Here is a 13,006-nt window from a genome sequence, read left to right as displayed (position 1 = left end):
ATTTTTTTTTGCTCCATCACCGCCGGAGGAAGTTTTTCGCCGGGTGGGATTGCTGTGTTTGCATTGTTTGGCTCCTACTGATAAGTGGTGTACCATTTTTTGCGCTTTTGGGTGATACCTTTGGTACAGCAAAAAGATTTTTTATTCCAAAAAAAAGAAAAAAAATTGAGAAGATGAAACTGCTTACAGTCTAATTTAAATCAGTATGATTATATGCTTAGTATTAATATGTAGATAAATGAAGCTGTTTGAGAAGAACATATGGCCCTCATGTCCACTGTACATGTGCACGCGAGCACACTTATTATTAAAGACTAAAAGGACATCCTTCGCCACTCTCTCGGGCGTATATCTATACGCCAGATGAAAAGCGAGAAGCGAGGGATGCCGGAAGCCATAGAATGGGGATATATGCTAGTTAGCCATTCATTGCGCCCAAAACACCTGGTTCGTTTCCGTCAGAATATGTACTCATAACCATGATTTCGTCAAGTCTCAGGCGTCGTTAAACTCCTGCGAATTCATGGCGCCGAGCTCCGAGCCAACGGCGCTTTGTCCCCGTTTCCTTCCAGGAACGTGGAAGCCAAGGGACGAAGACGGTCGCTGGTTGTTGCTTGAACCCTGGCCGCTGTTGCTGTACGAGTCACCAAACCGAGCAAAGAGGCCTTTTTTCTTGGGCTTGACATCGTCGTTGAGCCCAACATCTTCGAACGCCTCTTCCTCCATCGATTCGGGACAGTTGAATCTTCGGTCGCGAGGTGACGTCAGCCGTGAGAACCGCGAGTCAAGCGACGTCCGCGGCGGCAATGCATCGTTGTAGCTGATCGGGGACCGAGCGGAGATATCCTAACGAGACACGAATCAGTCATGTTCTGAAGGTTGGCAGATCCACGATTCCATGAGCCATACGAATGACCGGCGATAAGAGTCGAACGATTCACGCGATATCGAAAAGGGTTCGTTCTCGTCAACAAGATCTCGGTGGTGGTTCGCACTCTTCGATGAGCCTGGGTATTTACGCCAGAAACTCGGTCTATCCGGTGGCGACGGCTGTTGACGAGGGAAAAGTCAGTATCGTGAAACGTAGAGTAGCAGACGGGGAGGGGGAGGGGAAGAGGGGGAGAAGTAATACCGGAAGATAGACGCCACTATCGTTGACGACTGGAAGGAAGAGTCAATTAACCTTTTACGGAGGGAATGTCTCTCTTGAAAGTAAAGCATACCACTCAGTTTGAATTCATTGACATCGTCGCAGCTTTTCCGGATACTCAGTGGGCCGGTGTGCGGGTTATCTATAGAGACACGACCGCTGGCATCGGTAACGGGGGAATCCGGTCCATCCGCAGGCGCAGCAGATTTTCTGGTCAAGAAATTGCGGAAGGGAGGCATTCTGAAGCGGTAGAAATCAAAGATACTTAATGAGAGTGGGTTGGGAACGGGAAGAAGGTCCAAATACGATCGTCGAAGGACAACAGACTCCCAAGATGGAGATCGGCCTCACATGATCGGAGTCTCGGATATCCGCGACGGGGTAAAAAAGAGCATACAACCCTGACCCTGTACAAGCCGGAGCATAATTGCACAGCGATCGCGACAATGGGAGGGGAAGGGTTACGTCACTGACGCCATCTTGGACCCTTAGGTCGATCGATTAGGTCTTAAAAATTGAATCGCCAGGATTTTCTTGCCAGTCGTTCTGATCGCCCGTCGGAGAGAACTGCGTTTGCCACCAGGAACACTCCTCCACCATCCACAATGGCGCATTTAGGAATCTGCATTGGAAGTATAATGCGGAATAGATATCTGCCGAACGATTCGGGTATTTCTACGCAGTGGTTGTACAGACTACACAACTCATTGATCAATTCTTAAATACTTAGGTACCAGTTTCATTGTTCAACGGAGTACGGATATGGAGTAACTACAAGTGGAAGGATTGGAGTGTGGAATATTTTGTTGAAATAACATTATATTTTAGTTCCTGGAAAGATTCTTAATCTGTCACGGATAACCTAGTGGAAGGCTAGTCGCTAGGCTGGTTCCCTTGCTTCGGTGCAAACCAGCAGGGACTGGTGCCTGGTTCGAATCCTGGGGTCGTCGCTGTACTCGTGCGAGTAATCCACGATGCTACACGGCGCTAAGCAATGAAAGTGACCCTTGAGGGAAGCAATTCTGCAAAGACACTTTCACCCTGGGATGGCGTTACCAGAATACACCGCCCTGTTACAAGAGAGCTAGCCGTTTGGCTGGACAACCGTATCTCTTTTTTTTTTTTTGGACCCGTGGTATGTATATTAATAAAAACACCAATGTTTTTGGGGCATTTCCCTATACTTCAACTCCAACCAACACTCCTCATCACTAGCCAGGACCTACAGACCCCTCAGGCTGACTTTGTCAGTCTCTAATATTTATACAATCTGATCGACCGTATTTAATATTGGTATATCATTCCAATCTCCAGTTGTGGAACTTCAGGTTCGTACAAATGCGTGCCTAGGTTAGGCACTGGCTAGGTGCCTACCTACGTACTATAATATAACTCTTGTAGTTTGATCCTGTAGCGCTTGAAAACTCAAAGTAGATCTCTGGACAACCTACAGAAAAGGGCCGTAAAGCGCATATGTACCTGTCATAAAGTTCCTTGTACCTACTGATGGTAGCGGAAAGAGCGAAGCACTGGGACTACAACTGGTGGACCTTGGATTAAGAATATGGAAAGTGCCACACAATGGCCCCTTCTGCCTAGACTGATGATACCCATATCTAAGTATTGAGATATAGCTGATGGCATGATTGTTCTGTCTTGTCCTTTTTGTGTTGCACAACGGACATATCTTGTCATTCAGCCCAGGCTTACTTGGATTCACTGAAAGGACGACTGCATCATTTGCCATCTTGAAAACATTACTTGGTCACGTTCGAGCCGAGAGAACACCTTGAAGCAATCCTTAACCCCCTAACTTCCCACTGGTTTCTTCACTTTGCATCTAGGGAGGTCAACCCCTGCTATATAACCTCCAACCACATACAACATTTGAGGTGCGAATAATGCAGTTTTGGACGCCATGGCAGTTATGGCAGAAGATGACCTTTGTAAGATCTTTTTTTCCACTGCCAAATAGCCCCTTGCCTTTTACTAACAGTTTGGTAATGAAGGTGCTCGGATGCCTTATTGTAGGTCAACTTATCACCTAGGCACCATCCCGTTTCGCTGACAATAAAGGTGATTGTGTTTGCCTACTCTTTTTGCGTTCTCGCCCACAATAAGCGAAAAATCAGAAGGTATGCCGCAGCTGAAGCAGCCCAGAGAGAACAGGAGGAGCTCGAGGGGATTTCGCATCGACCTAAAGACAACGACATACCGTTTGGAGCAAGAGCCCTGGAGAAAGGAATACAGGTTGAAGGCATCTGGGTTTCAAACCACAACACACCTGCGCCTAGCCCGTATCAGCCTGGGACTCCACAGGAATCCCAGCCGCTCACGCCATATGATCCTGGAGCATTGGAGGCCCAGTCCGGTAGCAGTCAAAGCGTGGTAGAGAAACCTGCTATAGCTGCTTTGAACCGCCGAGGAGTCTTGAATCAACAACGCACAAGGCTGAGGCAGCTTGATCAGGTTGATCAGATCAGCACGGATGCCCGCCTCAATAGAAACGAGATCGATTATTCCCCTGGTACGAATACCATCACGCGATGTCAGACAAATATGGAAGGTATGTTTCCTTGCTCAACAAAGGGCGATTGATCCCTTAGTCAGGGTTTGCAAAGAGACGAGTTTCTAGAGCACATGCTATAGTGATAAAATATTCTGGAAAGCAAGATATGCCGCATGAAGGCTAACTGTTAGTATTTTACTATCCAGGATCTTCACGCCAGGGACTAGCAGAGCCAGCCGATTACTTCGGGTACAGACCCCATACCATGTCTTGATGCATCATCCAAATGTCGCCACAGCGCAAAAGGAACCGGTACCAGGTTTGTGGTATTCATCATGACTGAACCTGGCATCAAAGAAACTGAACAAAATCTTGTCTCAGCCCCGCAACTACAACTAGATTGTTCTCGGGACATTGAAAAGTAATGAAAATTTGGATCAGTGGAAGGATGGATATGCAGCGAGGTCTGCAAGAAGAGCACCATTGAATTGCTGCTGTTTGGGTATATCAAGTGTCCAGTAGATCGTCGAGGGCGCCCAGATTTTAGCCTTATGCAACCAGCGTGGGCTGCATTACCAAGAAACGAGACGGTTGCCTTTGGACCACTTGGAAATAGCTCCATACATAGTTATCAACCCAAAATAAAAGTCTGTGCTTATCAGAGACAATTTCTTGTCCCGATGCTCGCTGCTGTTATAGTTCATCTGACATGCCCGACAGTCCTGACTTCTGAGTCATTGGTGCCTGGTCGGGTCACATGACCTCGTGACAACCACGACGCGTTCAACTCTCAACAAGATTCACGCCGTAGAAAAAGTCTCCTGCGACTTTGACTGCTACAATCTAATTCTAAAAGTACAGGAGCCGAATTTATCAGAGATTTAATTTTCTTTACACCAGATTTAAGTCTCATCTGGCCAAACCTTGCCAGTGCTGCTAGAACTGTTTGCAATTGAAGTGAAGACGCGTGCCAGTTCGCGTACACGGTTTTCGGTCAGACATATTGAACAGACGCTCCTGGCAGTCGGTTTCGTACCCATTTGGCTGGTACCATGGCCGGAGAAATGGAGTCACAAAATGAATATGATGAGAACGGTCTCCCAGGTCCCGGAGCACCTACCCCGCTCTCAGCTTTGGAGGTGAGGACACACCGGCCCTTGGACTTGAGCCGAACATCAGACCCGAGTACTGGTTATTGAAGCTGTTGGTTGAATATACCGGTTGCTGACAGGAGTCCATAGGGTATTTCCGGTTTGACAGCAAGAGATATCAAGCTTTTTGTTGATGCGGGTTTTCACACAGTCGAATCTGTCGCTTATACGTATGTGTTCTGCCGTCAGCCTATCTCGATCCGGTTGCATCTGTAAATCGCAGTGCTCTCTTTTTCTAATAGAAATGTAGGCCAAAGCGTGTTCTGGAGCAAATCAAGGGTATCTCAGAGCAAAAGGCTACAAAAATTCTCATCGAAGGTAAGCTGATATCATTGTTTTTACACTCTTCAAGGCCAGTCCTCGATTAACCAGGGCCATTAAATAGCGTCAAAACTCGTTCCAATGGGGTTCACTACAGCTACGGAGATGCACGCCCGTCGAAGCGAACTAATATCCATAACCACCGGCTCTAAGCAGCTCGACACCCTGCTAGGCGGTGGCATAGAGACCGGTTCTATCACGGAGATATTTGGAGAGTTTAGAACGGGGAAAAGTCAAATTTGTCATACTCTTGCGGTTACATGCCAGCTTCCGTTTGACCTGGGGGGTGGCGAAGGGAAATGCTTATATATCGACACCGAGGGCACATTTCGACCGGTGCGCTTACTGGCCGTTGCCCAGCGCTACGGGCTTGTCGGCGAAGAAGTCTTGGACAATGTGGCCTATGCTCGCGCTTACAACTCTGACCACCAACTTCAGCTGCTCAACCAAGCATCACAGATGATGTGTGAGACACGGTTTTCGCTTCTCGTGGTCGATTCCGCGACTTCGCTGTATCGAACAGACTTTAATGGCCGTGGTGAGCTCTCAAATCGACAGACTCATCTGGCCAAATTTATGCGTACACTGCAACGCCTGGCTGATGAGTTCGGTATTGCGGTCGTCATTACGAACCAAGTGGTTGCCCAAGTGGACGGTGGGCCCAGTGCTATGTTCAACCCTGATCCTAAGAAGCCGATCGGTGGGAATATCATCGCGCATGCCAGTACCACCCGACTGAGTCTTAAGAAGGGACGCGGCGAAACCAGAATTTGCAAAATCTACGACAGTCCATGCCTACCCGAGAGCGACTGTCTCTTTGCCATCAACGAGGACGGCATCGGCGACCCGAGCCCGAAGGACATGGAGAATGATTAAAGATAGCATCAACTGGCTGTTGTACCTCATGAACACTACCCCTCATCATGATAAACACGATACCGCATGTCTCTCAAATATCCAGTACTTTAGAAAGTGTTCATGGATGGCATTGCTATATTTTTAGCTGTGAGTTTAGTTGCATAGGACTAAGATATAAAATAAACCGAAAATAATGTATAAATTACCATAAAAGATTACTGAGAATTGAATCAGTCATATAAACTTCAATAACAAAAAATCAACAGTGAATATAGGAAGAGTATCTGATTTCAGATTGCTCATTAGCAACTTGTTGTCGAGCGTTGCCAGGCTCGCGCCAAGACCATGTTTTTTTGAGCGGGATCAGAGCTTCAGCTTTCCACCTCAGAGGCTCTGCTGTCGGCAACCGACTTGTTTTGCACCTCCGACCATGGATTCCTGAAGAAAACCATTCTTACAGACCGGACGCCTTGGTATTTATTGTCACAGTTTGAAAAGAAAATGGTGAAGCTTTACAAGGAGACCAGGGTCGACCTCCGCCCATTCTCGCCCAAGACCACCGTCAACATCCAGATCCCAACACAAGAGAGCAGCGCGCCGCGTCGAGCTCGGTTTGCCGTGACGCCCTTCGCCGGCCGCGATATTACGATTGCTAAGGATGAAGAAGAATTTGCCAGACGGTTCTTGGCCTCCCAGAGCTCGGTTTACTTTCGCAAGCGCAAGATCTACCCTCGGACGTTTCTATGGAGGGTGGTCGAAGGGAACCGGGTGCTAGAGATTCAGTGTACGGATCTGGCGAAGAGCGGCGTGGATCACAGTGAATATGTCAATACTCTGCGCTTGGATTTTCAGGAAGAGATCATCCCTGCGGGCGTCGCCTTCGCAGACTTGGAGGAACACGAGGTGCTGAACGTGTTTGTGATCACGGTCTCAAAACGACTGCACACCCTCACACTGCGGCCGGAAATCTTCCGCAGAGCAGCGGCAATTGACGAGAATGTATCGGACTGGTGCAAGTCGTGCATTCCAGCGCCATTGGCGTTTTCTCATCCTCATAGACTCTATGCGAGCAGCCCCTTGGAACTGTTCGTTGCCTTGGATAACGGCTCGCTCCTACACTTGACCAGGAGGGCTGGTGATGATGGTTGGTCCTCCTATTTTTAGTTCTTTATGCTCGTGTCTGCAATTGACACAATCTAACCTGTTGCAATACTTTAGGCTCGCACTGGTCTCCGCTTACTCTCGACGAACGGACTTGGGGTTCATCGATTCGCGGGCTCGTTAAATGGCACGCACAACCGTCTATCAAGTTCCAGGGACGAAACCTCGATCCGAACGTGGCCAATGCTATTGCTACAACATCCGATCAAACTTATGTGTTCACCATCTGCCTGAACCACACTTTGAAAATCTGGAATCTTACGACAAAAAAGCTGGTAGCGTCGAGGGATCTTCTGGACAGAGACATTCAACAACACGATGGATCGCAATACTCTTTGAATCCTTCGGAGTCGTCGTTCATTCGTGTCTTCAACGCTGAGAGAGCCATTGATGGTGGGTATCGATACTTTGTGGTCACGTATTCGCCGTTTGAAGATGGCCGCTTCAAGTTCTGGGCTGTCAAGGGAGGGTTGACAACACAATTGGTGATCGAAGATCTTTTCCCGGAGGCTGTTCTGCGACCTATTGACCCGGACCCGTCAGGAAATATGTTCTGGAGTATTGCCGATTTCCAGATCAAGTCGATGGAGGAAGGAAAGCGAATGGAGTTCTGGATCTTGTGGAGAAACAGTAGCCTCTATCAGATCTACACCCTACACTTTGATTTCCAAACGTTGGTGTCGAATTGGGAGAACAATTGGGTATCAACCGCCCTGGAGACTCGTCGCGAGGATCCCCCTCCCACACTTGCGTCTGATACCGTCGATCCAACTGCGAAGTGGATGCAGTATTTCTTGCAGCCTGGAAGATACCCTACGGAAGTCCTGGAGACAGCTCTGGCTATCTATCAAGAAGCGCTAAACCCGCTCTCTGCCTCTGGTCTGCCCAAGGGAAACACACCACTTCAGGAACGCTTATGCGCAACCATCACGCCCACTGTATCCTTGCGCAAGTATGCCGAGGATGATTTGGACTTTTCCCGGTATGCGACGGATGTCGATACGAAATGGCGTCAGTTTTGGCAGGTTGCAGAAGACCTTAACCGAAGGAGACTCGATGCACTTTCCCTGGCGTATGACTCGTACAATGACTTGTTATGGGTGCTCCTACAAGACAGCTGCGCGTTGATCCGCGAATGTAGCTCTACTGAATTACTGCTGCACAATTCTGGCACAGAACTTCGAGAGGGGGCACTCAGGATCCAAGATCGCTGGGAACATAGGAGCGTCGAATCTGAAATCGGCAATTTCTATGATCAGGCGTCAAGCCTGATCCATATTGCCTCTGATTTCCGAAAAAGCTTTTCTGCTGATCTCGCGGCGGATTGTTGGGCCGCATTAGAGGTTGAGATCTTTTCTGATCCCAGTGTCTCTGTTCCTGACCGGATGGCAGAGTTTCAGGCACGATGCAACTTCGGAGAGCGGATTTCCGACAAAACGTTTGACGGCCTATGTGCAGCTTTGAACCAACACATGAATATCTATAAGCTGCCGAGCAATCTATTTGACACCATCATAGCTACCATCCCCAACCATTTCCATGGCAAGGACTCGGAGCTTTCATCAACGCATTTTGGAATTGCTGTGATGGTCAGCGGAGCTCAAGAAACTATTTTACACACCCGTCAAATCCTCTTCGATCTTCTTCTGCTCATAACATTCCTTGAGAGTGAAGTGAATCAGGAGGAGGATTCTGACTTTGATTTTGCGGACTTCTACATCACTCTGGTTGATATTCTGAAAGAGTATGAGATGATGGCCTGGCTTTCGGCCAACATTCGAAAGTGTTCGAGCAGAATTTCTAAACCATCTACCGACACATCTGCCCCGACATTTTCGCTCAAGGAGCCAGAGTGGCAGGGCAAGAAGGAGAGAGAGGCAACGATCCTCGAGGACATGTTCGCCCATCCCATCAAACCATATCCAAATGCCAAGAGCCCGCAGAGCCATACCTTGACTCTTGGTATCCGTGATCTGTTAACGTGGGTCACTCGCCAGGGAGAAGTCGCCTTTCCAAATGCCTTGGTTCATATCCAATGCAACTTGATTGCCAATAACAACATCGATCTCGCGTACGATTTCCTTCGATTCCAGCCCAGCACACCATGGGCAACCTATGCCAAAGGCCGCCTATACTTGTCGATGTCTGATTTCGACACCGCAGCGCTCTACTTCCAGAAGGCCGCATACCTTCTCTGTAAGTTTTCGGTTGCTTGCTCACGAAGATATATATTTTTTGGCTAACACTTTTCCCCCAAGCCTGTGGAAGGGCTATCGGGAATCTACACGAAATGTCTTCGACGCTTCTTGACGTTGTTGCCATGGATAGTTTCAACAATGGCCTACCGAAATATTTCCAACATATCCTCTCCCTCTTTGAGCAAGCTCGAGCGTTCTCGTATGTGGCTGATTTTGCCAGCCTTGCATTACAAGCACTGGAAAGTGAGAACAGAAGCGAGCAGGACCGGGAATACACCGACATGCGTACCGATCTTCTATTGCGCCTGTTCCATGCCTCTCTGAAAACCTGCCAGTTTGACCAGGCCTACTCGGCTCTTTCGCGATACAGAGATGTCGCCTTGCAGCGCGCCGCCCTTGGCTCTCTGATTGAGAAAATCCTCTCTACATTTGAACCGAGCACGGCCGGTCTTCGGGAGATTCTTCATTTCCCTACTGCACTGATGCCTAATATCGCCTCACATGTGGATGAAACATTAGTGTCGCTAGCGAAGAAGCAATTCTCCTTCACCTCGCTCACAGATGGCGGGAGGAAAGCTGCGAGTAATGCACCGGACTACACCAGGCTCCTGCAAGCGTACCGCATAGCGCGAAACGACTACCGCGGCGCCGCGGAGGTTGCGTATCGGAATGTTCAACGCTTACGGGAGGCCCGGGATGCTCCTTCCTCAGGCCGTGCCCTCATCAAAGCACATGACCGAGAAGAGCCACGGCCCGCCGTTGAAGAAGACGATCCCGAAAGCAAGGAAATCCGCCAGGAGCTGCTTTCCTTGATCAACCTGCTTGCCTGTGTGGACAAGAGCGAGGCGTACATCCTGGTGGAGAGGGAGGAAGAAGAAGAAGGCCATCATCAACAACTTTCCACAGACGGACGACGGCGCAGCACCGCCCAGCAGGACGAGGACGGCAATGTCTTCATGGAGGACACGGATCTCAAATCGTCCATCGGGTCGACTGGGCGGCGCCTCAGCTCCGGCACTGGATTCAGGGTGTCTAATACCCCTGCCTCTGGTCGTCGGGACAGCAAGGCCTCGGGATCGGGTACCAATATTGGGGGACCCGTGCGGCGCGTGATTGTCACGCTCGACCATCTGCGCCGCGAGTTCCAGGCCGAGTTGGACCGGGTGAGCCGGATTGAACGCGGGGATTGGGAGTTTGGAGTTTTGGACGCCGACGAGGCGGATAATGATGATACGATGGTCCTCTCTTAACTTCGGCCGGGCTTGTTTCTTCTTTTTCATCATTTCGCATATCTGCGTGTAATTTTACTCTAGCTAGGCATCTAGACTAAAGCTATGTGATGGTGTCTGTCGTTTCTCAAATCTTTTTTTTGTAGAATATAAGAATAGTGCAACATCTGCTGCTTTTAATTACATGTGCCAATAGTGAGGGCATGCTGCATACTATTGACTGCCTCTATACATGAAATATGTCCAGAAATAAATAAACCAACGCTGTCTATAAATTAATGCATGATCATGCCAATCATAAGTGATGCAAGTAGGTAGAGACCCAAATCAACAAGAATGGTATCCGCAGATTGATTTTTTTTTTTGAAAGAAAAAAAACACAATAAAAAGAAACAGCACATCAATAAACAGATGCTCTGGACCACTTGCCCTTGGCTCTGATACGACGGCCATAGATGTAAAAGATGTAGGGGATGGGGATGAGGGCGATGGCGAAGAAACCGAGGACACTAGCGGCCCAGTCGACGCCAAGCTTGTGGAACATCGCGTTGGCGAATAAAGGGAAGGTGCCTGCGAACACGCTCCGGAGGAAGGTGTTTGCGGCAACGGCACTGGCGGAGTATTTCTGGAAGGTGTCGATGAGGTAGTTGAGGGCGGCTTGGAAGATGGTGAAGAAGCCCAGGCCCATACTCACGGCGCCCATGACGGGGCCGATCCAGTGGATATCCTTGGAGCCAGTCCAACCGAAGATGAACAGGCCGCCGGCGAAGAAGACTGAGCCGAACATCATGGGTGGGAGACGGGCTTCGGGCACGGCCCGGTTGTTGTTCGCCTTGAAGCGCTTCACGTAGAACCGTTGGTTGAGCAGGTTGGCGGCGGCACCGAAGAGGATGCCCACAAGGTAGGCTAGGAAGGGAAGCGCGCCGACGACTAGGTTCCACCCGCGGATCTCTTCGAATTCGATGGGGAAGGCCGCAAGACTGAGGTAGAGGATGCCGTAGACAAAAGAGGCATATAGCGCGACGCAGAAACAGATTGGCGTTGTCAACAGCTGGAACGGACGGACAAGGTACTTGTTGCCGATCTCCTTGAGGCTGACGTCCCATTCCTCGTGGCGTGCGTGGAGGGCCCAGTTCCCCGTTTCAAACCGCAGTCTTTGAGCCTTTGCGACAAGGAGGGCTGGCGGGTAGCTCTCGTCCAGAAAGATGATGTCGAGAATGAGAAATAGCATCATCATGATGCCAGTGATCTGGAAAGAAACCAAGACTTAGTTATCACAGCTTACTTCGTTTTGACACAAAGAACTAGTTATTGGGAATTCCATACGTATTCGGTCCATCGCCATCCGAGATAGCTCTGCGTGAGCGCGCCGCCAACGATAGGCCCCAGAACAGGCCCGCCAACGACCGCCATGGCGTACCCGACGATGGCGGCCCCGCGCTGTTCCGGCGTCCAGATATCACTCAACACGCCGCCGGTATTGGTGACGGGGGCGGAGCCAAAAAACCCAGTGAAAAAGCGAGTAATCATGATCGTTTGCACATCCTTGGCAGCCGCTGTACCGAACGAGAAGACGGCCGCCACGAAATACGGAGCAAGCACCGCTGGTTTCCGGCCGTACAGCTCTGATAATGGCGCCCAGATGAGAGGTCCTAAAAGACGTACCGATGCGTGAGCTTGTTGAAACCGAAAGAATAAAACACCTGCAGTAACTGTATTGTGACAGGTTCAAGTCCCTACCTAATCCGAATCCGAAGAGCAGAAGCGCAATGCCGAGTGTGCTAACTTCCGTTCCGATATGGAACTCTTTGCTAATTTGATCGACGCCCGGCGAGTAACTGGTAGTTTGGTCAGTACGAAGACGAAAACGAAAAGAACCGGGACGAGTAGTTGTATTTCGTACACAGAGCTTGCCCATGTAGCGCCTACACAGCAAGAAATCCATTAGCTCATACGAGAACCAGCAAGTTTTCCATCGGATTGGTATTGTTGAACGTACCCATCGTCGTCAACCCGTAAAGCACCGTCGTAACCGCCTTCTTCCAGAACCCCCAATTAAGCGGCCTATACGGATCGTCCGGCCCATCGAAATCGACAATCACATCGTCGAGCGTCTTGGTGTGCGACAGTGGATGCGTGAACCGTGCGATCTGGCCCGGCTCACGGCTTCGGATCCTCGAAATCACAGACTGCGCCCGCTGCTCGAGCGCGGACGTCCCCGATGCGGCCGTGGTCTGTTTCTCCAGCGCGGCCTCTGCAGCTCCAGGCGTCGTCGTGGGCTCAAATCGGCCCTCCTCGTCTATGGAGTAGTCGTACTCCTCCTCCGAGGCTGCCGACGAAGCGACAGACCGTTCGTCGGCTGGCATGGTAGTGATCTTCCTATCGATTCAGCAGCACGTGGAGTGGTGTAACGAATGATAAGCAGTCAC

The 13,006-nt window shown here is 49.8% G+C and overlaps 4 protein-coding genes across 4 annotated transcripts; 2 read left to right on the top strand and 2 right to left on the bottom strand.

The window, feature by feature from the left end:
* Positions 1-190: 190 nt before the first annotated feature.
* Positions 191-1,548, bottom strand: ASPZODRAFT_163764 (hypothetical protein). Its single transcript, XM_022726644.1, has 4 exons — positions 1,224-1,548; positions 1,133-1,161; positions 910-1,050; positions 191-846 (listed from the first exon to the last, which is right to left on the bottom strand). The coding sequence occupies exons 1-4, from the start codon at positions 1,387-1,389 to the stop codon at positions 496-498; spliced, it is 687 nt and encodes a 228-aa protein (XP_022584188.1). The 5' UTR covers positions 1,390-1,548; the 3' UTR covers positions 191-495.
* Positions 1,549-3,051: 1,503 nt separating this feature from the next.
* ASPZODRAFT_2115364 (hypothetical protein) lies at positions 3,052-4,356 on the top strand (the record flags this gene model as incomplete). The annotated part of the gene is made up of 3 exons (XM_022727766.1): positions 3,052-3,096; positions 3,182-3,716; positions 3,866-4,356. The coding sequence occupies 3 exons, from the start codon at positions 3,052-3,054 to the stop codon at positions 3,931-3,933; spliced, it is 648 nt and encodes a 215-aa protein (XP_022584187.1). The 3' UTR covers positions 3,934-4,356.
* A 2,022-nt stretch (positions 4,357-6,378) lies between these two features.
* On the top strand, positions 6,379-10,598 carry ASPZODRAFT_156754 (hypothetical protein; the record flags this gene model as incomplete). The annotated part of the gene is made up of 3 exons (XM_022726281.1): positions 6,379-7,133; positions 7,208-9,346; positions 9,409-10,598. Exons 1-3 carry the CDS (start codon positions 6,491-6,493, stop codon positions 10,596-10,598), a joined length of 3,972 nt encoding a protein of 1,323 aa, XP_022584186.1. The 5' UTR covers positions 6,379-6,490.
* Positions 10,599-10,720: 122 nt separating this feature from the next.
* ASPZODRAFT_2115362 (hypothetical protein) lies at positions 10,721-12,943 on the bottom strand (the record flags this gene model as incomplete). The annotated part of the gene is made up of 5 exons (XM_022727765.1): positions 10,721-11,826; positions 11,904-12,289; positions 12,318-12,415; positions 12,481-12,502; positions 12,577-12,943. The coding sequence occupies 5 exons, from the start codon at positions 12,941-12,943 to the stop codon at positions 10,978-10,980; spliced, it is 1,722 nt and encodes a 573-aa protein (XP_022584185.1). The 3' UTR covers positions 10,721-10,977.
* Positions 12,944-13,006: the final 63 nt, after the last annotated feature.

The sequence above is a fragment of the Penicilliopsis zonata genome (assembly GCF_001890105.1).
Source record: "Penicilliopsis zonata CBS 506.65 unplaced genomic scaffold ASPZOscaffold_2, whole genome shotgun sequence".
NCBI classification, from domain to species: Eukaryota; Fungi; Ascomycota; class Eurotiomycetes; order Eurotiales; family Aspergillaceae; genus Penicilliopsis; species Penicilliopsis zonata.
The sequence above is the reverse complement of the archived record's forward strand: the minus strand, read 5'-3'. Positions and strand labels throughout refer to the sequence as shown.

Coding starts and splice junctions, on each gene's coding strand:
- ASPZODRAFT_163764 (XM_022726644.1), bottom strand. CDS start 1,389: ATGCCTCCCTTCCGCAATTTCTTGACCAGAAAATCTGCTGCGCCTGCG. Junction 1,162..1,223: donor CAATGAATTCAAACTGAGTG/GTATGCTTTACT, acceptor TCTTCCTTCCAG/TCGTCAACGATAGTGGCGTC. Junction 847..909: donor ACTCTTATCGCCGGTCATTC/GTATGGCTCATG, acceptor GTGTCTCGTTAG/GATATCTCCGCTCGGTCCCC.